The sequence below is a fragment of the Symphalangus syndactylus genome, chromosome 7 (assembly GCF_028878055.3).
Source record: "Symphalangus syndactylus isolate Jambi chromosome 7, NHGRI_mSymSyn1-v2.1_pri, whole genome shotgun sequence".
Lineage (NCBI taxonomy): Eukaryota > Metazoa > Chordata > Mammalia > Primates > Hylobatidae > Symphalangus > Symphalangus syndactylus.
The window spans coordinates 8,399,379-8,423,996 of NC_072429.2; the positions used below are offsets into that span (position 1 = coordinate 8,399,379).

At 43.3% G+C, this 24,618-nt stretch overlaps 1 protein-coding gene across 1 annotated transcript in view; it reads left to right on the forward strand.

Moving 5' to 3' along the window:
* Positions 1 to 845: 845 nt before the first annotated feature.
* The window catches only part of ZNF354A (zinc finger protein 354A), a 46,700-nt gene continuing 22,927 nt past the window's right edge, over positions 846 to 24,618 (forward strand). The window contains exons 1-3 of the mRNA XM_055285016.2: positions 846 to 957; positions 4,485 to 4,596; positions 19,464 to 19,530. Of these exons, the coding sequence (XP_055140991.1) occupies positions 4,553 to 4,596; positions 19,464 to 19,530 (111 nt within the window). The 5' untranslated portion in view covers positions 846 to 957; positions 4,485 to 4,552. The remainder of the gene's footprint in view (positions 958 to 4,484; positions 4,597 to 19,463; positions 19,531 to 24,618) is intronic.

Genomic DNA, 24,618 nt, shown 5'->3' on the forward strand with positions numbered 1-24,618 from the left:
AGTAGTGATGCTGAGGACCTTTTCTTTCACCTGTTGGCCAGTTTCATGTCATCTTTGCTGAGATGTCTATTCAGATGTTTTTGCCCAGTATTAGTTTAGATACGTATTTTTATGCTTAGAATTTTGTTTTCTTTATACATGTTTGATAACATCCAGTTGTCACTCATAATACACTCAAATTTTCAAACAGTTTTGGTTTTGAGAGAGACAGAGTATCACTCTGCCACCCAGGCTGGAGCCCAATGGCACCTCACACGAACATGCATTTTGGATATCTACAGCTTTGGGATGTAATTTGCTATCAAGGATTGTAAGCTCTCCAACTTAGTTTGTGTTTCTCAGGATACCTCAGATATTCAGGGCCGTTTGTGGTTTCATGTGAATATTAGCATTGTGTATTCAGATTTCTTAATTTTTTTGTGCATAATGAAGTACATTATTAGAGGGCATGCTGAGACATTTTGTTCCTCTGGGATATATTGATATATGTGTATTTTGAGTAGTGATCAAACTAGGGTACTTAGCATATCTGTTTCCAAAGATCAGGTATTATTTCTCTGTTGAGAGAACAAATTGTTCCGTTCTAGCTTTTTTGAAAAATACAACACAGTATTTTGTTAACCAGTCACCGAGCTGTGGTATAGAACACCAGAATGTATTTGTCATCTAACTGCAACTGTGTTTCCAAAATGAATCTTTCACATCCCCCTCATTCCCCCCTGCTCAGCAAACCACTACTGTACTTCTACTTCTTGAACGTAAAGATTTTGGATTCCATATAAGTGAGATGATGCTGTGCTTGTCTTTCTATGCCTGGCTTATTTTACTTAACATAATATTTTCCAGGTTCATCCATGTTGTTCGAAACGAGAAGGACATGATTTGCATGTGGCTGAGGAGTATTGTGTTGTGCGGATATCCCACTGTTTCCTCCTCCCTTTGCCTGTGGATGATCAGGTAGCTTGATTCCCTATCTTGGGTATCATGAATTGTGCTTCATTAAACACAGGAAGGCAGGTAACTCTTTAAGGGACAGGTTTCCTTTGCTGTAAATGAAAAACCGAGTATGGGAATGACTAGATGAACTGGAAGTGGTAATTTTAATTTTTTGAGGAAACTCCAACTTTTTTTCACAGTATATACACTAATTTTCAATGCCACCAATAGCATATAAGAGTTTCCATTTGCATGAATCTACATAGGTCCCTGCCTTCCAAAACTTCTATTGCTCCTTTGAGTAATGCTCATTCTCAGTGGAGTTTGACGGTATCTTAGTGTGTGTTTGGCATGAGAGTGATGAGGTGCCACTCTTCTCATAGCTGTGAGTCAATTTCATGTTTTCTTTGCAGAAGTGGCTACCGCAGGTCCTTTGCACATTTGTTGCTTGTGTATTTGTTTGTATCCTTTCCCCCCATTTAGTAGTTTTAGTTTCTTGAATAGGTTTGAAATTTATGATTTTCCGTAATTTTCTCCCAATCACCTTTTCCCCCAAGGTAGGATGCCTTCTCTTTGGGTTCGTTGTTTTCTCTCCCATGTAGAGAGGTCTAAAATGTTTCTTAGTCTCAAACGCTGATATTTGCTTTTGTTAGCAGTGATTTCTGTGTCCCACTGAGGGGGAGGTGAAGCCGTGGTATTTGTCTATGGGTACACAGATTAAAGTTTTCCCACAAAGAAACGCTGATCCTGTGTTTTCCCCTTGGAGTTTTTTGGTTTCAGGATTGAATTTGGGTGTTCAGTTGGTTTTGCATTGATTTTTTTTTTTTTTTTTTGAGACAGAGTCTTGCTCTGTTGCCCAGGCTGGAGTGCAGTGGCGCAATCTTGGCTCACTGCAAGTTCCGCCTCCCGGGTTCACGCCATTCTCATGCCTCAGCCTCCCGAATAGCTGGGACTACAGGCGCCCGCCACCACGCCCGGCTATTTTTTTTTTTTTTTTTGTATTTTTAGTGCAGATGGGGTTTCACCATGGTCTCAATCTCCTGACCTCGTGATCGGCCTGCCTCAGCCTCCCAAAGTGCTGGGATTACAGGTGTGAGCCACCGTGCCCGGCCGCATTGATTTTTATGTATTGCGCAACATAAGGGAACTGTTTCAATCTTTAGCACATGAATACCCAGTTTTCTCAACAGTTATGCCTTTGGTGAGCTTTTGCAGACTATGTTTTCACTGTGTAAAATTTTAGGTTGATTATTTGGCTCCCCAGTTTTGTCCATTCAGTGTCTTTCTCTGTTTATGCCAGTAACGAATTGTTTGGATCACTATAGGTTTCCTCTTTTCCTTTATTAAGAATTTATTTTCAGCTCCTAGCCTTGCTTTCTAAAGTGACACCTCCTTGTATTGTGAGTAAAGGGTGCAGTTTGCAGCTGGGGCATGTGGTGTATAGCAGGGAGCTGAAGCTTGGGTTCCCAGTGAACCCCATCACCCAGGCAGTGAGCACAGTAGCAGTCGAGTGGTTCTACTGCCAAGTCTCCCTGTCTTCCTCCTTTTTCCATCTGCTTGGCCTAGTGTCTGGGTTTTTGTTTTTGGTGTTCTGTCCTTGTTTTAGCTTGCTTAGCATAGTGGCCTCCAGGTCCATCCTTGTTGCTGCTGAGGGCATGATTTCTTTTTAAATCTACATAGAATTTTGCGGTGTCTATGTACCAAACTTAAAAAATAATGTAATCCACTGTTGATTTGCACATAGCTCCATCTCAGGATTTAGTTCTTGTGAATAGCACTTCTGAGAACATAGGAGTGCATGTGTCCTTTTGTTAGAAGCATTTGTTTTCCTTTGGGTAGATACCCAGTGGTGGGATTGCTGGGTCAGAGGATAGTTCTTTTGTAAGTACCCTGAGTAATCTCCAGGCCACTTCCCACATTGTGAGAGCTAGTTTGCATTCACACTGAGAGTGCAGCAGCCTTCCCTGTCCTCTGCTACCTCACCAGCATGTTATGTTTTTACTTGGATGAAGGGCCATTCTGAGTGGCATCAGATGGTGTCTCATTGTGCTTGTGAGTTGCGTTTCTCTGGTGATTAGTGATGTTGAGCGTTTTTTCATGCCTGTCGGTCACTTGTCTGTCCTGCCTTGACAAGTGTGCGTTTATGGTTTTTGCCCATTTTTAAAATTGAATTATTTGCTTTTCTGCTTTTTGATTTAAGGTCATGGTAGATTCTGGCTATAAGACCTTGGTCAGAAATAGTTTGGGAACAATTAATCGATCCTGTAGCCTGTGTATTCACCATGATGGTGATTTCTTTTGCTGTGCTGCAGATGTTTCGTTTCTTAGGCCTGACTAGTTCATTTTGGTTTTTCTTGCCATTGCTTTTGGGGACTAAGCCATGTAAATGGTTTACCAAAGCCTGTGTTGAGAAAGGTATTTCCTAGGTTTTCTGGTAGGACTTTCATAGTTTGAGGTCTTCTTCTGAAATCTTTCATTCACCTTGAGTTAGGTTTTGCATATGGTGAGAGGTAGGGCTCCAGCGTTACTCTTCTGCTAGCCACTCATCCCAGCAGCATTCATTGCACAGCGAGTCCTTCGTCCATTGCTTATTTTTGTGGATTTTGTTGAAAGCCAGATGATTGTCGTTGTGCAGGGTTACTTCTGGGTTCTCTGCTCTGTCTAGGTGGAAGTGGGTCTGTAGCTTTGGGATGAAATTGGAAAGTGGAGAATGTACTGTGTCTGACATAGTTTGGATTTCTCAGCCTGGCTTTGGAATTTCAGGGCATTTTGTGGTTGCATGAGAATTTTCACATTGTTTCTTTACATTTCTTTAAAAACAAACTTGGGGCTGGGCGCGGTGGCTCACGCCTGTAATCCCAGCACTTTGAGAGGCCGAGGTGGGTGGATCACGAGGTCAGGAAATGGAGACCATCCTGGCTTACATGGTGAAACCCTGTCTCTACTAAAAATACAAAAAATTAGCCGGGCGCGGTGGCAGGCATGTGTGTTCCCAGCTACTCAGGAGGCTGAGGCAGGAGAATGGCATGAACCCAGGAGGTGGAGCTTGCAGTGAGCCGAGATGGTGCCACTGCACTCCAGCCTGGGTGACAGAGCGAGACTCCGTCTCAAAAAACAAACAAACAAACTTGCTCCGTAGTAAAGGTGCACAACTAGAGGGTAGAGTGGGACGTTTTGGTCCACACATGCATTGTGTCATGGTGGAATCGGGATACTTAGCATTTCTTTTGCCTCATAGAGTTATTTCTTTGAGGGGAGGACATTCGGAATCCTCCTTGTTAGCTGTCCTGAAAATTATCCTCTGATAATATTATCCCTAGTCACCCTGCTGAGGAATAGAACTATGGGTTTTATTCTTCTCATAAAATGTGGAACTTTGTATCCATTTTGATTCCCTGCCCAAGGCCCACCTTCCCCCCAAACCCTGGTAAGCACTAGGGTGCTTTCTAGGTCTATGAGATAAAGATTTTTAGATGCCTCATGAGTGAAGTGATGCAATGTTTGTCTTTCTCAGTGTAGCTGATTTCATTTACTATCATTTCCTCCAGGTTCAACCATGTGGCTCTCGATGACATGATTTCAGTATCTGTGTCTGGCTGAAGAGTGTCCACGGTGAATGGACACTGTGGTTTCTGTATCCCATCATCTGTGGATGGATAGGTAGGTTGATTTCTCATCTTAGCTATTGTGAATAGTGCCACAGTCAGATGGGAAGGCAGATACCTCTTCCACAGACTGATTTCTTTTGCTTTGAATGTATACCCAGCAGTACCGTGGCTAAATGAAATGGTAGTTCTTTTTTTCAGTGTTTTGAGGAACCTCCAACTGATTCTTGTAGTGTGTATACCAAAATATTCCTACCAGCTGTGGATAAGATTTCCCCTCTCTGGAAACCCACACCAGCATTTGTCTTGTATATATATGTTCCCTTTTGGTATTTATTTCAATTAGAGTGACATGGTATCTGAGTGTTTTTTGGATTTCCATTTTTTCATAACTAGTGATGTTAACCAAGTGTTTGTAAACTTGTTTTCAATTTTATGTGTTCTTTGAAGAAAAGTTAATATTCAGGTTCTTGGCCCATTTGCAATGGTTTGGTTATCAGTTTCTCTGTTTTTTTGTTTTGTTCTTTGCTAGTTAGTGGTGTCAGTACTGTACCTTGTACCTTTTCCGAAGCAACCCCTTATCAGCTGTGTGTTTCCCCAAACCTTTCTTCTCATCTTCAGGTGCTTTTTGTTTTCTTGTTTCCTTTGTGAGTACAGGGTCTTCATTTTGATATAGTCCCACATGTGTATAATTCCCTGGTTGCCTGTGATGTTGGTGATTAATCAAGACAAAACATACTCACTACTAAGGCAATCTTTTGTCAATGATTTTTCTCCCATATTTTTGTGGTTTTCTGTTTTCAAGCTCTAAACATCCATATGCGTTGTTCTAAGTATACACACATGCCAGGTTGTCTTTTGTTTTTTTATTTTTATTTTTTTGTTGTTGTTTTTTTTAGAAGGAGTCTGGCTTTGTCGTCACCTCAACTGCCAGAATGGAGTGCAGTGGCGCGATCTCAGCTAACCTCAACCTCCACCTCCTGGATTCAAGTGATTCTCCAGCCTCAGCCTCCCGATTAGCTGAGATTACAGGCGGCATGCCACTGCGTCTGGCTAATTTTTGTATTTTTAGTAGAGAGCGGGTTTCACCATGTTGGCCAGGCTGGTCTCGAACTCCTGACCTCAGTTGACTCGCCCACCTCAACCTCCCAAAGTGCTGGGATTACAGGTATGAGCCACTGCCCTTGGCCAGGTTTTTTTTTAATAGCTTAATGATTTCAAGTTTTGTGTATATTCTGTCATCCGTTTCAAATTGTTTATGGTGTATTTTGTACCACAGGTGTCCTATCTCATTCTTTTGCATATGGATATCCAGTTTTCAGTACCATATATTGAACAGACTCTCCCTTCCCCATTGTGTTTCCTGGCATTTTTTTTAAATGTGTTTACTGTAGATGAATTTGGGTTTATTATTTGGCTCCCTCATTTTGCCCATTGCCCTGTGTTTCTGTGGGCATGCCTGTAACATATTGGTTGCGTCACTATAGCTTTGAGATGTAAATAGGAATGAGGTCTATGATGCATCCAACATAGTTTGGATTTGTAAAGATGGCTTTGGAAACCCAGGGCATTTTATGATTCCATGGGAATTTTGGTAGTGTTTATTCAAACTTTGTTGTAATTGCTGTATAGTATATGTATACAACTAGAGGATGCGAGGGACATTTTGACATAGGTATACACATTGTAATGAACAAATAGCGGGATTTAACATTCCTGTTACCTAGTATAGTTATTAGTTATTAGTGGAGAAAAAATTCAGTCTTCTCTACCTGCTATTTTAAAGATTATTCTACGATATTGTGAACCTATGAACCCTGCTCTGCAATAGAACACTGGAATTCCATCCTCTCATCTAAGTGTATCTCTATACTCATTTCAGCAGGTGTGTCTCTCTGAACACCTGCTTTGCCCTTCTGCTTGCTGCCATGCCTCAGCCTCAGTGGCATTCTGCTCACCCTTGCCATGCTCCTTTGAGCCATGGGAGGCTGCACAAGCTGTGGCCTCAGACTGGAACTCTCTTCTCCCGGCCTTTCCCACATGATTCCAATTCTCCTTCACATCCCTCCTCACATGTCGCTTCCTCAAGGAAGCTTATCCCAGATCTCTTTCACTAGATCAAATTCCCATTTCTCAATTGCATCTGGCTGACTGTGCTTCCTAACACTTGTCACTGTGACAAATTCATAGATGTGTGTGGTTATATAGCTAACCTCTGACTGTAAGATGACAGAAGTTGTGTCTGTGTTGCCTCACCATTGTATCTCCAATGCCTGGCAAGTAGTTGAAGCTTAGTGAATCTTTATAAGTATGTAACTCTCTTCAGATACCTCTACTTAAAATTGCAATTCACCATAAAGCCACGGGAAAGAAGGATTGATTGCATGGAAGGTGAATCTGCTTTAAACAGTTATCTCTCTTATAAATTCATGGGTCTCTTTCCTGTAATTCCGTGACCCCAACTAGTAGGGAGACAATGAAGCCAGAGAGTATCACAGTGGCTTCCTCCAAGGCTCTGAACTGCAGACCTGGACATACAGAAGCCAGAGTTTAAGGCAGGCCCTGAGCTCAGACTTTGGGTCTATTTCCCACCTTACTATATATATATATATATATTTTTTGAGACAGGATCTCATTCTGTCATCCAGGCTGAAGTACAGTGGTGCAATCATAGCTCCCCAAAGCCTCAAATTGCTGGGCTCAAGTGATCATCCTATCTCAGCATCCTGAGTAGCTGGGACTACAGGTCCCTGCCACAACACCCAGCCTTATTTTTTTTTGTAGACATGAGGGCTCACTCTGTTGCCCAGGCTGGTCTTGAACTCCTGGCTTCAAGCTATCCTACCACCTTGGCCTCCCAAAGTGCTGGGATTACAGGAGTGAGTTACCATGCTGGCCAGGAGTTCTGTGTATATTCTACATATAAGTCTCCTTTCAAATATTTGACTCTCAAAAATATTCTCTCCTTCTATGGTTTGTCATTTCACTTTCTTGATGATGTTCTCTGAAGCAGGAAAGTTTTGAGTTTTGTTGTAGTACAATTTATATATTTTTCTTTGTAGCTTATGCTTTTCTTGTCACATCTAAGAAAATATTGCCTGATCTAAGGTCACAAAGATTTGCACCCGTTTTTTTCAGAGTTTTATTTATTTATTTATTTATTTATTTATTTATTTATTGATTGAATGGAGTCTTGCTCTGTTGCCCAGGCTGGAGTGCAGTGGCCCAGTCTCAGCTCAGTGCAGCCTCTGTATCATGGCTTCCAGTGATTCTCCTGCCTCAGCCTCCTGGGTAGCTGGGATTATAGCCACATGCCACCACGCCCAGCTAATTTTTATATTTTTAGTAGAGACAGGATTTTGCCATGTTGGCTAGGCTGGCCTCAAACTCCTGACTTCAGGTGATCCACCTGCCTCAGCCTCCTGAAGTTCTGGGATTACAGGTGTGAGCCACTGCACCCGGCCTCTTCTTAGAGTTTTAGCTCATAATTTAGTCTATAATCCATTTTAAGTCACTTTTTGCATATGATGAGGTAGAGGTTCAACCTTATCGTCTTGTATGCGAATATCTAGTTTTCCAAGCATCATATATGGAAAAGACTATTCTTTTCCCATTTGATTGTCTCAGTTGACCATTGTTGAAAATCAATTGACCATATAAGTGAGGCTTTATTACGGGACTCTGAGTTCTCCATTGATCCATGTCTATCCTCATGCCAGCACCACATTGTCTTGGTTACTGTAGCTTTGTAGAAAGTTTTGCAATCCAGAAGTGTGAGTCCTCCACCACTGTTCTTCCTTTCAAGATTGTTTTGGCTATTTTGGGTCCTTGCATCTGTATGAATTTTTTTTTTTTTTTTTTTTTTTGAGACAGTGTAGCTGTGTCACCCAGGCTGGAGTGCAGTGGTACAATCTCAGCTCACTGCAATCTCTGCCTCCAGGGTTCAAGCAATTCTCCTGCCTCAGCCTCCTGGGTAGCTGGGATTACACATGGCCCCCACTATGCCCAGCTAATTTTTTGTATTTTTAGTAAAGACAGGGTTTCACCAGGTTTGCTGGTCTCAAACTTCTGACCCCAGGTAGTCCGTCTGCCTTGACCTCCCAAAGTGCTGGGATTACAGGTGTGAACCACTGTGCCTGTCCTCAAGTTTGTTGAGTATGTTTATCATGAAGGGGTGTTGAATTTTATCAAATGCTTTTTCTGCATCTATTGAGATTACCATGTGGCTTTTCTTCTTTATTCTGTTGATAATGGTATATTGCATAAATTGTTTTTCAGATGTTAAAGCAACCTTGCATTTCTGGGATAAATCCCATTTGGTCGTGGTGTAAAATCCTTTTTATACATTGCTGCATTCAGTTTGCCAGTGTTATGTTGAGGATTTTTGCGTATGTGTTTGTAAGAGATAATGGTCTGTGGTTTTGATGTAGTGTCTTAGATTTTGGTGTCAGGGAATACTGGCTTCACAGAATGAGTCAGGAAATGTTCATTTTTCTGGAAGAGTTTGTGAAGAATTGCTATTTTTGAGCTTGGGCTTTTTTTGTGTTTAAAATTTTAAAATTACAAATTCAATATTTTTACTTGTTATATTTCTAGTCAAGTTTTCTTTTTATTCTTGAATCAGTTTTGGTAGTTTGTGTCTTTCTAGGAATTTGTCCATTTCATCTAAATTATCTAATTTGTTGGCATGTGGTTCACAGTATTTGCTTACAATTATTATAATTATTAATGCCCTCTCTCTTATTCCTGATTTTGTTCATTGAACTCTCTCTCCTCCCCCCACTGTTTCTGATCACCTAGACTTGGTTATTGTGCTGGGCTTGTGAAAGAACAAAGTTTCCGCTTTATTAATTTTTTCCATTTCTCCTCTTTACATCACTTACTTTTGTTCTAATCCTTATTATTTTCTTCCTTCTCCTTGCTTTTGGTTTGGTCTGCTCTTCTTTTTTTCCGAAATCTTCACGTGTAAAGTTAGGTTATTGACTTTATCTTTCTTCCTTTCTGAGGTTGGTGGTTACAGCTGTAGTTTTCCTCTAAGCACTGCTTTGACTCTAGCCTATAAATTTTGATATGTTGTGTTTTCTCTATTGCTCTAGCAAAGTATTTTCTAATTTCTTTTGTGTTTTTGTCTCTGACTGGTTGGTTTTTGTTTGTTTGTTTGTTTGTTTGTTTTTTCTTGAGACAGAGTCTCGCTCTGTCACCCAGGCTGGAGTGCAGTGGCGCGATCTCAGCTCACTGCAGGCTCCGCCTCCCGGGTTCACGCCATTCTCCTACCTCAGCCTCCCGAGTAGCTGGGACTACAGGCGCCCGACACCACGCCCGGCTAATTTTTTGTATTTTTAGTAGAGACGGGGTTTCACCATGTTAGCCAGGATGGTCTCAACCTCTTGACTTACTGATCTGCCTGCCTCGGCTTCCCAGAGTGCTGGGATTACGGGCGTGAGCCACTGCGCCCGGCCATGAAGTCCTTGTTTAATGTTCAAATATCCAACATCCTCATGAGGCCCTAAGCTCCTGAGACCAAGGTAGGTATCTCTACCACCTGGGACTGTGCCAGCCATAGAGTGGGAACTTGGAAGATGTTTTCTGAATGAACAAATTCATCAGAAGAATACTTGCAAAAGAGGAAGAATACAGTGGCAAACTAATTTTAAGAAAAATGGGCTAGGCGTGGTGGCTCACACCTATAATCTTGGCACTTTCGGAGGCCAAGGTGGGAGGATCACTTTTGTCCAGGAGTTCGAGACCAGCTTGGGCAACATAGCAAGACCCTGCCTCTGAGACAAAATGTGAAGGAAAAATAGCCAGGCATGGTGATGCACACCTGTAGTCTCACCTGCTCTGGAGGCTGCGGTGGGAGGATCCCTTGAGCCCGGGAAATTGAGGCTGCAGTGAGCTGAGATCATACTATGGCACTCCAGCCCGGGCAACTGAGTGACACGCTGTCTTAAAAAAAAAGCGAGGGGGTCAAGTGGGTGGCTCATGCGTGTAATCCCAGCACTTTGGAAGGCTGAACCAGGAGGATCATTTAAACCACCTGCTACAGGATATAAGCCTGGTCATGTTTCTCAATTCCTGTGAACTTTAGTTTTCTCTTTTATAGTAGATAATATCCATCCTACAAGTTAGTTGTGTGAGTTATAAACAGTCTGGCACACAGTAGGCATTCAATAAATATTACCATAATTCTCACCATTATTATTTTAGAAGCCTGTTTCCACTCACATTGTAAGATTATCCTGGTAAAAGCAAACAGTATTGCTTTCCTTTGTGTATAAATATTGTAACCAAGAGTGAAACACATTGAACAAAAGACAATGCTTTGCCCCATATCAATTAATCCATTGAGGGCTGTCCAGCAATTTATATATAATGGTCACGTACATAGCAAGCTCTGATGTGACTTATGTGAGCACAGGTACAGAGGCATTTGGTCTGAGGGATAGGGCAAGATAATCTAGGCAGTGGTGCTTTGGTTTATTTATTCAACGAATATTTTCTTTTTTGTACTAGAGAAAACTTTTTTTCATCGCCCAGGCTGGAGTGCAGTGGCGCAATCTCTGTTCACTGCAACCTGCACCTCCCAGGCTCAGTGATTCTTGAGTCTCAGCCTCCTGAGTAGCTGAGATTACAGGTGTGTGCCACCACGCCCAGCTAATTTTTTTGTACTTGTAGCAGAGACACAGTTTCAACATGTTGGCCAGGCTGGTCCCGAAGTCCTGACCTCAGGTGATCCACCAGCCTCGGCCTCCCAAAGTGCTGAGATTACAGGCATGAGCCACCGCGCCTGGCCGAGAAACACGTTGCTGCTATTCTTACATAAAATTGGAAGGCTGCAAGACAGCTTTTCAACGAGTCTTTTCTGACCCTTACTCTGTGCCAGGTATTTTCTTAGGACATTAGATATAGTGGTAAATAACACAGTTCCTACTTCCTTTTTTTTTTTGAGACAGAGTTTCATTCTTGTTGTCCAGGCTGGAGTACAATGGCGCTAACTCAGTTCACTGCAACTTCTGCCTCCTGAGTTCAAGCAATTCTCCTGTTTCAGCCTCCCAAGTAGCTGGAATTACAGACGCCGGCCACCACACCTGGCTAATTTTTGTATTTTTGTACAGACGGGGTTTCATCATGTTGGTCAGGGTGGTCTCAAACTCCTGATCTCAAGTGATCCACCTGCCTCAGCCTCGCAAAGTACTGGGATTACAGGCATCAGCCACCATGCCTGGCTGACAGTTGCTTCCTTCAAGGAGCTCAGTCTAATGATGGGGAGGCAGAGAGCATTTTAACCCACTTACTGGTGGATTGTTAAGAGTCAGTTCCAGGACGTCAGGTGGCAACTGTTGCTCGGTTCATGGTTTAAACGTTTGCATCCCTGACCTCACGTTCTTCCTTGAACACCTTCCCCTCTCCCCTTTAGCCTGGCTGGCTCCTATTTCAAGACTCAGTGCAGATGTCACCTCCTCTTGAAGCATTCCCCATCTCCCGGCCCACCACGGGAGGCTCGCATTTCCCCTTATGCTTCTAGTATTCTGATGCTTTCCATGGATTTCATGATTGTCTGTTTAGATGTCTATCTGCCTTCTACACTAGCAATTCCTCCAGTGCAAGGAAGATCAGCTTTTTCTTTAAAACCCCAATAGCAGCCACCCTGGCCTCATGAAATTGCTAGTCCCCACCCACTCCCTGAGGCCATTTTGCAATGCTGCCCCTACTCTCTTCATCCCGTTTTGCCCGAATATGGGCAAATATAGATCAGAAGAAGACATGATATGGAATCAAACTTTATTGAAGACTTCAAATAGTGGAAGCGACTTTCAGCGAGGCAAACAAGAACAAAAATAAGAACATAGGTATCCATTATTTCATTCACATGTTTTCAAAACTTCTGTGTCATGCATGATTCCATACCTTGGTAATACTGCTGCAGTAAATGAGACGAAGTCCCTGCCTTCAGGTGCTTGCGTTCTTGTGAAGAGACCAGAGCGAATGGGTACATCTGACATTGATTGAAATGAAATGTGATTTCAGTAAGTGATAAGAGCTGTGGTTATGATCAATTAGGTTGATGAAATGGAGAGGTTCAGAAATGGGATCTTCAGTGGAGTGGGAGGAAAGATATTTGGCCAGATTTCCCTTAAACCAGGGTTTGCAGCCTGCTTTGCCAGATAGTAGTAGCTCCCGTCTCCCCCACCCCCACAGGAATTTACCTGCCTTACAAATTTTTTAGGCAAACTCCTGTGAGGGTGGGGGAAGCAGGAGCAAATGTGGGAAAAGAGGGGGTGGGCAGTGGAAATTTCACCTCACCTGCTGCCCAGATGGGTGTGAAGGAAGGTGTGGGTGCAACTTGCTAGAGTGCGGAGCATGGGGCCGCTAGACAGCTGGAGCCGGGGGGTCTGAATCACCCATCTTGCCTCACCTTTCCTGCTGAAGTGCACAAAACACCTCACACACAAGCTGCCCGGTCAGCTCCTCCCCACCACCCTGGAGGGGTCAGTGAGGGTTTTTTTTTTTTTTTTCCTTAGATGGACTCTTGCTCTGTCTCCAGGCTGGAGTGCAGTGACATGATCTTGGTTCACTGCAACCTCTGCCTCCCGGGTTCAAGTGATTCCCCTGCCTCAGCCTCCCCTGTAGCTGGGACTAGAGGCACGCGCCACCAAGCCTGGCTAATTTTTTCTATTTTAGTAGAGAAGGAGTTTCACCATGTTGGCCATGCTGGTCTCAATCTCCTGACCTGGTGATTTGCCTGCCTTGGCCTCCCAATGTTCTGGGATTACAGACGTGAGCCACCGCGCCTGGCCCACTGAGGGTTTCTTTGGGCTGTAACAGGAGATCTTGTTCTAATTAAGTATTACCTGTACGTTAATTAAAATTCTCCTTCCCCAAGAATTCGACACAGAGGGACAGAGGAAATGAGCTGGTTTTGTTCTGTTCACTATTTATGCACTGTTCCACTTAGGCAAATTGCAGTGTTTTCGCTTATAAAAATATCTTATTCTTCTGATGCCTCCAAAAATGATCCGGCCAACATTTTGCAAGGTAATATGCTTCTTACACTCAAGTCAATGATGCACCTGTGACTGTTTTTTTTTCTAATGAGAGAGAACTTTGCATTTTCTATTATTGAGGAAGGAGGGTGGACTGAGTTTGTAATCCCAGCTACTGGGGAGGCTGAGGCAGGAGGATTGTTTGAGCCCAGAGTTTGAGATCAGTCTGGGCAAGAGGGAAACCATGAACGAAAGAGAGAAAGGAAGAAATGAGAGAAATAAAGAACTAGAGGCTGGGCACGGCGGCTCACACCTGTAATCCCAGCACTTGGGGAAGCCGAGGTGGGCGGATCACGAGGTCAGGAGATCGAGACCATCCTGGCTAACACGGTGAAACCCTGTCTCTACTAAAAATACAAAAAAAATTAGCCGGACGTGGTGGTGGGTAACTAGTCCCAGCTACTCGGGAGGCTGAGGCAGGAGAATGGTGTGAACCCAGGAGCAGAGCTTGCAGTGAGAGGAGATCACGCCGCTGCACTCCAGCCTGGGGGACAGAGCGAGACTCTGTCTCAAAAAAAATAAAAAGAGGAGGAGGAGTGAAAGAAAAAGAAGAAAGAGGAAGGGAAGGAGGGAGGAAAGAAGGGAGGGGAAGAGGAAGGGGAATGGAAAGGAAAGGAAAGGGAAGGAAAGAAAAAAAAAAAAAAGAAAGTAATACCAGCCTGGACTGCAAAAGAGGATGGGTCTCTTGAGATTCAGGAATTTAGGTGTTTAACCGCTGGATCTCAAGTTGCCTCCTTTCCGCGTTAGAGAAAACAGCAGCTCTCAGAGTTTTGAGGATTAGGTGAGATACCTACCATATGGAAATTGTACCTAATGATGGCAGTGAGCTCAGAGAGTCCTGTTTATTCTACAGAAAGGATTGAGCCCCTATATACAATATAAAGTGAAATGGAGTTAGTTTTTCCAGCGACTTCCATTTATTTATTTATTTATTTATTTATTTATTTATTTATTTTTTTTTTTTTTTTTTTGAGATGGAGTGTTGCTCTGTTGCCCAGGCTGGAGTGCAGTGGCTCGATCCTGGCTCACTGCAAACTCTGCCTCCCGGGTTCACGCCAGTCTCCTGCCTCAGCCTCCCGAGTAGCTGGGACTACAGGTGCCTGCCACCACACCCGGCTAATTTTTTGTATTTTTAGTAAAGACAGGGTTTCACTGTGTTAGCTAGGATGGTCTTGATCTCCTGACCTCGTGGTCCGCCCGTCTCGGCCTCCCAGAGTGCTGGGATTACAGGCATGAGCCACCGTGCCTGGCCCTCTCCAGTGACTTCAAAAGAAAAAAGGAAGAGGTTTCTTAAAAAACTAAACACATGACCGGGTGCAGTGGCTCACACCTGTAATCCCAGCACTTTGGGAGGCCAAGGTGGGCGGATCATGAGGTCAGGAGTTGGAGACTAGCCTGGCCAACATGGTGAAACCCCATCTCTACAAAAAATAGAAAAATTAGCTGGATATGGCGACGCACACCTGTAATCCCAGCTACTTGGGAGGCTGAAGATGGAGAATCACTTGAACCCAGGAAGTAGAGGTTGCAGTGAGCTGAGATTGTACCATTGCACTCCAGCCTGACCAACAGAGTGAGACCCTGTCTCAAAAAAAAAAGAAAGAATAATATACAATTCAATATTTTAAAATATATTTAGAGTTTTATAACCATCACCAAATCTAATTGTGGAACCCTTTTATCACCCCCAAAAGAAACCTTTTATCCATCAGCAGTCACTCTGATTTTCTCACCCTCATCTTTCCTAATAATCTGTCTTATGTCCATTCATAGAAATGGAATCACACAATATGCAGGGTCTTTGCAACTGGCTTGTTTGACTTAGCAGGTTTTGAAGGCTCATTGATGCTGTAGCGCACCTCACTACTCCGTTCCTTCCTGCTACCTGAATAACGCAGTCTGTCTCCCTTATTCGTGGTTTTGTTTTCTGCAGTTTCAGTTATGCACAGTCAACAGTGGTCTCAAAATACTACAGAAGTTTCAGAAATAAAAACAATTCCAGAAATAAACAATTCGCAAGTTTTATCTTATTTATTTTGAGATGGAGTCTTGCTCTGTTGCCCAGGCTGGAGTTCAGTGGCATGATCTTGGCTCACTGCCACCTCTGCCTCCTGGGTTCAAGCAATTCTCCTGCCTCAGCCTCCAGAGTAGCTGGGATTACAGGCACATGCTACCAGGCCTGGCTAATTTTTGTATTTCCGTAGAGATGGGGTTTCACCATGTTGGTGAGGCTGGTCTTGAACTCTTGGCCTCAAGTGATCTGCCCACTTCGGCCCCCCAAAGTGCTGGGGTTACAAGCATGAGCCACTGTGCGTGGCCGCAATTCATAAGTGTTAAATTGCCCAGTGTTCTGAGGAACCTGATGAAACCTCACACCATCCTGCTTTCTCCTGTCCACGTGAGTCTTGCCTCTGTCCAGCACATCCATGCTATAAGCACTCCCTGCCATTAATCACTGAGCAGCCATCTGGGACATCAGATCGGTTGCCACGTACTATAGGGCTTGTGTTCACGACATTCTTATTTTACCTAACAGTGGCCCTAAAGCGCAAGAATAGTGATGATGTCATATTGTTGTAACTGTTCTATTTTAGTATTAGCCATTATTGTTAATCTCTTACTGTGCCCGATTTGTAAGTTAAACTTTTTCAGAGGTACGTATGTGTAGGAGAAAACAGTACAGTCACTCACTGCTTAGTGACAGGGACGCGTTCTGAGATATGTGGTCCACTGTTGACCAGAATGCCCTTATGTGGCACCTGACTGTATATATAGGGTTGGTACTGTCTGTGGTTTCAGGCATCCACTGGGGGTCTGGGAATGTATCCTCTGATGATAAGGGGGAGCTACTGTATTCGGTTGTATGGATTCACACCACATTTTATTTATTCCTTCATCCATTGATGAATATTTGGGTTCACAAAGCTTTGTGAATAGTGCTGCTATGAACATGTGTGTACATGTTTGAACACTTGTTGTCAGCACTCTTGGGTATATACCTAGGAGTGGAATTGGTGGGTCATAATGGGAGTTTTATTTATTTTTAAAATTGTGTTTATTTATTTATTTATTTATTTATTTTTGAGGCAGAGTTTCATTTCACCCTTTGGCCCAATCTGGAGGCAGTGGCGCAATTTTGCCTCATTGCAACCTCTGCCCCCACAGGTTCAAGCTATTCTTCTGCCTCAGTCTCCCGAGTGGCTGAGATTACAGGCATGCACCACCATGCCTGGCTAATTTTTGTATTTTTAGTAGAGTTGGGGTTTCGCCGTGTTGGCCAGGCTGGTCTGGAACTCCTGACCTCAGGCGATCTACTCACCTTGGCCTCCCAAAATGCTAGGATTACAGGCGTGAGTCCAGCCAAGAGTTTTATCTTTTAATTTCTAAGGAACCGCCAAATTGTTTTCCAAGAGGCTGCACCATTTTACATTCTCACCAGCAACATATGAGGATTCCAGTCTCTCCACATCCTTGCCACAGTTTGCTCTTACATCTTTTTGATTATAGCCATCCTACTGTGTGTGAAGTGGTATCTTATTGTGGCTTTGATTTGCAGTTCCTTAATGACTTCATGATGTTGAGCGACTTTTCATGTGCTTATCAGCAGTTTGTGTATCTTCTTCAGAGAAATATCTGTTTAAGTCTTTTGCCTATTTTTAATTTAGATTGTTTTTATTATTAAGTTGTAAGTGTTCTTTATGTATTCTGAATACTAGACCCATGTCAGATATATAATTTGTAAATATTTTCTTTCATTCTGTGGAAAATTTTTTTTTTGAGATAGAGTCTTGCTTTGTTGCCCAGGCTGGAGTACAGTGCTGTGCTCATAGCTCACTGCAGCCTTGAACTCCTGGGCTCAAGTGATCCTCCTGCCTCAGCCTCCTGAGCTCAAGTAGTTTGGATTACAGGTGCACACCACCATGCCTGGCTAAATTTTTAATTTTTTTGTAGAGACGGGGTCTTGCTGTATTGTCTGGCCTTCTCCTTTTTTAATGTAGGCATTTATAGCTATACTTTTTCCTCTAGGCACTGTTTTTGCTGCATTCCATAAGTTGTGGTATGTTGCATCTTCTATTTCATTTATCTGAAAGTGTTTTCTAGTTTCCTTTTTCTTCTTTGACCTATTGTTTTAGTCCATTTTGTGCCGCTATAACCGAGTACATGAGACTGGTTAATTTATAATGAATGGGAATTTATTCTCTCATAGTTCTAGAGGCTGGGAAATCCAAGATCAAGGTGCTGGCAGGTTAGGGCCTGGTTTCTCTGCTTCCAAGGTGGTGCCTTGAACACTGCGTCTTCCAGAGAGGAGAAACACCATGTTCTCACATGGCAGGAGGTGGGGGTGGGGAGAGAGAGAGAGAAACCACTTCCATGGGCCGTTTTTATAGTGGCATTTCCATTCATGAGGGCAGAGCCCTCATGACCTAAACATCTCCCATTGGTCCCCACCTCCCCATACTGTTCCACTGGGGATTAAGTTTTCAAGACATGAGTTTTGGGAGATACATTGAAACCATAGCATCCATTTGTTATTTAGGAGTGTGACATTTAATTTTTCTATGTTTGTGAATTTCCCAAATGTTCTTTTGTTATTGAATTCTAATTTCTAGTGTGGTCACAGAATGTACTTTATATGATTTCAATCCTTCTAAATTTATTGAAGTTTGTTTTACGTCCTAGCACATGTTATATCTTAGAGAATGTACTATGTGTGCTTGAGAAGAACGTGTGTTCTGCCTCTGTTGGTTGGAGTGTTCTGTAGATATTTATTAGTCTGGTTGGATTAACAGTGTTCACATCTTCCATATCCCTGTTGATCTTTCATCTAGCTGTTGTATCTGTTCCTCAAAGTTGGGTATGGAAGTCTCCAACTATCACTGTTCAGTCGTCCATTTCTCCTTTCAATTCTGTGGTTCATTTTTGCATCATGTTTTGGGTCTTTTTTGTTAGTTTCATATGTTTATAACCATGTCTTCCTGATGAATTGACACTTTATTCATTAAAAGATGTCCCTCTTTATCTCTTGTAACATTTTATTTTATTTTATTTTTTTGAGACAGGGTCTTACTCTGCCACCAAGGGTGGTGTGCAGTGGTGCCATCTCTGCTCACTGCAAGCTCCGCCTCCCAGGTTCAGTGATTGTCCTGCCTCAGCCTCCCTAGCAGCTGAGATTACAGGTGCCCACCTACCGCACCCAGATAATTTTTGTATTTTTTGTAGAGATGAGGTTTCACTATGTAGGCAAGGCTGGTCTTGAACTCCTGACCTTAAGTGATCCACCCACTTCCTCCTCCCAAAGTGCTGGGATTACAGGCGTGAGCCACCATGCCCAGCCCCTTGTAACATTTTTAAAGTCTATTTTGTCTCATATCGATATAGCCATTCCAGCTTGCTATGGTTGCTGTTTTCGTGTTATGTCTCTTTCCCATCTTTTTACTTTCAGCCTGTTTGTATCTTTGAATCTAAAGTGTGTTTCCTGTAGACAGCATATAGTTTGTTTTTTAACCAAGCCTTAATCTCTGCCTTCTAATTGGATTGTTTCATCTGTTCTCATTTAAGGATTGTATTATGTGGTTGGATCTGTGTCTGTCATTCTTGTTTTCTATGTCTCATGTCTTTCTTTCTTCCCCCCTCTCTTCATTTGCTGTATGCCCTTAGGACAATTTCCAGACACTTTATTTATTTAGAGAGAAAGTCTCCGTCACCCAGGCCGGAGTGCACTGGCACAATCTCGGCTCACCTCAGCCTTGAACTCCTGTGCTCGAGGAATCCTCTCACCTCAGCCACCTGAGTAGCTAGGACTACAGGTGCATGCCATCATGCCTGGCAAATTTTAAAAATTTTTCTAGGTAAACATTGGTCTCACTTTGTTGCCTAGGTTGGTCCCAAATTCCTGGGCTCAAGCGATCCTCGCATTTTGGCCTCCCAACATCCCGGAATTACAGGTGTGATCCACTGCACCTGGTCCCAGAGACATTAAATGGTGTGTTTTTAATAATTTTCATTGATTAAGTGCTGTTTTGCTGGGAAGAGGGTCGCGTTCCTCACACAACTATTTCTTATGCACGTGTAGATTGAGAAGCACTGCTATACTTTGTAATACCTAACAATCTGTAGCTGCTAAAACATAAACAATTATAGCTGTTAAATAAATATTAGATAATCTCGGCTCACTGCAAGCTCCGCCTCCCGGGCTCACTTCATTCTCCTGCCTCAGCCTCCAGAGTAGCTGGGACTGCAGGCGCCCGCCACCACGCCGCCCGGCTAATTTTTTTGTATTTTTAGTAGAGACGGGGTTTCACCGCGTTAGCCAGGATGGTCTCAATCTCTCGACCTCGTGATCTGCCCACCTTGGCCTCCCAAAGTGCTGGCATTACAGGCGTGGGCCACCGGGCCCGGCCTCTCTCCTAAACTTTTACCTCCTGTGTGTTTATTCACCTCGGTGAGCACACATGCCTATGCCAGAACCCTGTGAGTCATTCCTGAATCTCCCCTTACGTTTCTTCCTTCCCATGACCATTTGATGTTTAAAGTGTTGTCCAGATAGTGTGCTGAATATTCTCAAATGTGTCCTCTTCTCTCTAATCCATTACTACTTAGGTTCACCTAGTTTGGACTAGTTGTTTTTAGCTATTTGTTTCCATATGAATAGCTGGCTATTAGATTTCTTCAATAACTGCGTATCATCCGGAAGCTGCAGCTCTCTGTGGTAATTTTTAAATTATCCTGTTTTCATTAGGGTGATATTTTAAAACGTGAACAATTGTGGATCACCTCAGTGGCTGCCTTAGAGCTGAGTACTGACAATTAATTTTGGTGTCTGCCCATGCATTTTGTTTTCATTGGACCAGTGGTCATTACTATAATTATTGATAGCTTATGCAAAAAAAGACGGGAAATTCGTATCTCAAAATGAGGCATTTGGGATAGATAAAGTTCCATGAAGTCACTGTCTTTTGTTATATTAACAAAAGTTTTACCCTAGTTCAAAGAAGTAAAGCCATTCTGTGGTCTGGGTGGTGTAAGCTGCCGAATTCAAAAGTACCTGCGCTGTGACAGTCCAGTGTTTGCAGTGGAAATCTGTCTCCATACAAGTGATGTCATCGGTCACGTTGAATCAATACAGTAATTTGAATTGTATTGTTTTTGTCAGTTTATACAAATTTTTATAGTTGCAAAAGAGCTATAACCATAAGATGCTTGCACTTAATTTTAAGTTTGGATATATCTAAATAACAATATGCTAACAATATTTAAGTGGAGTTTTGCCTGTAGGATAATTTATCCTTTTAAAGAGGGTGCATTTATTACTGAAGTGGGTTAGCCCAGGGTCAGGGTCAGCAAACTTTTTCTTTTTTTTCTTTTTTGAGACAGAGTCTTGCTCTATCACCAGGCTGGAGTACAGTGGCACGATCTCAGCTCACTGCAACCTCCGCCTCCAGGGTTCAAGCGATTCTCCTGCCTCAGCCTCCCGAGTAGCTGGGACTACAAGTGCGTGCCACCATGCCCAGCTAGATTTTTGTACTTTTAGTAGAGACGAGGTTTCACCATGTTGGCCAGGATCCACCCGCCTCAGCCTCCCAAAGTGCTTGGATTACAGGCGTGAGCCACCGGGCCCAGCCAGCAAACTTTTAAGGTAAAGAGCTGGATAGTAAATATACTAGGCTTTGGTGGCCATATAGCCTCTGCCATAACTACTCAACTCTGATGTTGAAGTGTGAAGGCAGCTGAAGACAGTAAGTAAACAAATGAGCATGACTGTATTCAGTACAACTTTGTTTACAAAACCAGGCTAGATTTGGACTCCATGTGCAGTTGCCAAGCCCTGGTCTGGAGAATACAATCCAAATCCTTTGGCTTGATGTACAGTGTATTCATCTCTCTAGACTCATCTCCTACCTAGTATTCTGAACATGCCCTGTGCTCTAGCTGGACAGAACTACTTGTATTTCCCAAGCACGTCACCCTCTCCCACTATACCATGCCTTAGCAAATGCCCCCTGAGGTATCCTTCCCTGTCTTCTTAAACTTACTATCTCCGTCTCACTCTTTAAGATAAAACTTAAAAATTGCCTCCTCTTGGAAGCTTCTCTGGCCCCTTGAGCTGAGTTTCTGCTGCTTTATACTTGCTCTGTACTCCCTGAACGTTTTTGGTAAACTTACCTGTATTGCAATTCGGCCTTTACTTGATTAGTTGACAGTCTGCTGTTCTAGACAGTCTCCTTGAGAGAACTGAGAGAATCTTTTCTTTCTTTTCTGCAGCTCAGGCTGCTGTACCTGTTGCCCCCAGATTTAGGGAGTGATGGAAAGAACAGAAGGAAATAAGAGAGAGCATGAATTTCGTATTGACTTCCTATTTACCCAAAGAAACTGAGAAGCAAATCTCAGAAATGTCTGCGTTTTCCTCGAATTGGCAGTGAGGTATTTTTCCATTTGTGGAAGTGGGTCTTGTGATCTAAGTCAGTTTAAAAAAAAAATAAAGGGGGGTTTACGTTTGCACATCTGGGTTTTGGGACTGTAAAATTCATGCCTGTTACAGAAGCTATTTAACTTCAGCCGGGCGCAGTGGCTCACTATTATAATCCCAGCACTCTGGGAGGCCAAGGCAGGTGGATCATGAGGTCTGGAGTTCGAGACCAGCCTGGCCAACACAGTGAAACCCTGTCTCTACTAAAAACTACAAAAATTAGCCAGTCGTGGTGGTGGGCGCCTGTAATCCCAGCTACTCTGGAGGCTGAGACAGGAGAACCGCTTGAACCCGGGAGGTGGAGGTTTCAGTGAGCTGAGATTGCGCCACTGCTCTCCAGCCTGGGCAACAGAGTGAGACTCCATCTCAAAAAAAAAAAAAGAAAAGTTATTTAACTTCAATAAATGGTGGGACTTCGTTGAAAAATAAGAGACAAAGAAGAAGAAAAAGAAAACATGCTGTGTGTGTTTGGGGTATGGGTAGGTAGGCTAAGGTGGGGGAGACAATAATGAAAGCTGGATTTTTAAATCCCACAGCAGAAAGAAGCCCAGAGGGGACTGTTAGGGAAGCAAGCCCGTGAGTGGTGGAAAGGGCAGTAACTTCAAGTCCTGGGGAGGGTGAGATTTGAAGCCTCAGGGCCAGGGATGTGAGGCTTTCCCTCTCCCTCCACCTCTTTGCCGTTGCCTTGCTTCTCTCTGCCCCTTTCCTCTATTTCTGTCGTCTAGATGTTTATACCCTACGGTATCTTCTACTGAATATTTGGGAAATGTTAATGCTAGTCATCTAATTGTTAAAATCAAACTCTTTGCCCTACGTAGTTCTCATTAAATGATGTTGATGATTTTATACAAATGTGTTGACATTTTACCGTATTATGTTTTTAACAGTACAAACTTCAGACTACATATATATATTTTGTTTTTTGTTTTTGTTTTTGAGAAGATGGAGTCTTGCTCTCTCGCCCAGGCTGCAGTGCAGTGGCATGATCTTGGCTCACTGCACCCTCCGCCTCCCAGGTTCAAGCAGTTCTCCTGCCTCAGCCTCCCGAGTAGCTGGGACTACAGACATGCACCACCATGCCTGGCTAATTTCTGTATTTTTAGTAGAGACGGGGTTTCACCATTCGCCACGTTGTCCAGGCTGGTCTCAAACTCCTGACCTCAGGTGGTCTGCCCGCCTTGGCCTCCCAGATTTCTGGGATTACAGGCGTGAGCCACCATGCCCGGCCTCAGACAATATTTTTTTATAAAAAAAGAAAAAAACTCAGGGTCTTCCCCAATGGAACAGAACAGAGGCCTCAGAAATAACGCCACACATCTACAACCATCTGATCTCTGACAAACCTGACAAAAACAAGCAATGGGGAAAGGATTCCCTATTTAATAAATGGTGCTGGGAAAACTGGCTAGCCATATGTAGAAAGCTGAAACTGGATCCCTTCCTTACACCTTATACAAAAATTAATTCAAAGATGGATTAAAAACTTAAATGTTAGACCTAAAACCATAAAAACCCTAGAAGAAAACCTAGGCAATACCATTCAGGACATAGGTGTGAGCAAGGACTTTGTGACTAAAACACCAAAAGCAATGGCAACAAAAGCCATAACTGACAAATGGGATCTAATTAAACTGCCATCTGCCAACACCAAGTGTGTGGAAAATTTCCCCCAGTTCATGATTTCTACACTGGAAAAAGTGAGACTGACACGGACAACCAGCTTCCTCGCTCATCCTGGGTTCCTGGACAGGAGATCTGTCCCTGCCTCAACCCACAGGAAGTACCAAAAATCCCTGAAGGAAGAAATGCCCCTGAGAGAGCCAGAGACAAAGGGGGAGGCAGGACTACCATTCCCAGCTTTGGAAACCCTGCTTGGTAACTTGGCCAAAGGAGATGCCAAATCCAAGTGGCTGTTCATCAGCATTATGCTGTGAGAGGTTCATGCCACAGGTTCCCTGGTCATGAACCCCTGGCCAGCCTTCCTACACAACCAACATATCCCCTTTGGAACCTCCCCCATTTAAGGCAAGCAGCACTGTTGACCAGAACCAAGGCAAACCTGTCCCTACAGCACCGTCTAATGCTAAAAAGAAGGCAGAGTCCTACTTGCGGGGGAATAGAAACTATCAACAGGTGTCCGGGCGCGGTGGCTCACGCCTGTAATCCGAGCACTTTGGGGGGCCGAGGTGGGCGGATCACCAGGTCAGGAAATCGAGATCATCCTAGTGAACATGGTGAAACCCTGTCTCTACTAAAAATACAAAAAAAAAAAAAAAAATTAGCCAGGCGTGGTGGCAGGTGCCTGTAGTCCCAGCTACTCCAGAGGCTGAGGCAGAAGAATCACTCGAACCCGGGAGGCGGAGGTTGCAGCAAGCCGAGGTCACATCACTGCACTGCAGCCTGGCGACAGAGCGAGACTCCGTCTCAAAAAAAAAAAAACAAAACAAAACAAAAAAACTATCAAAACTATCAACAGGTAAATTACAAAGAATCTCTAAGTAAACATATCCAATAAAAATCAAAACAAGCCAGACAGAGAAGACTGGAATAAATAATCCTCCAATAT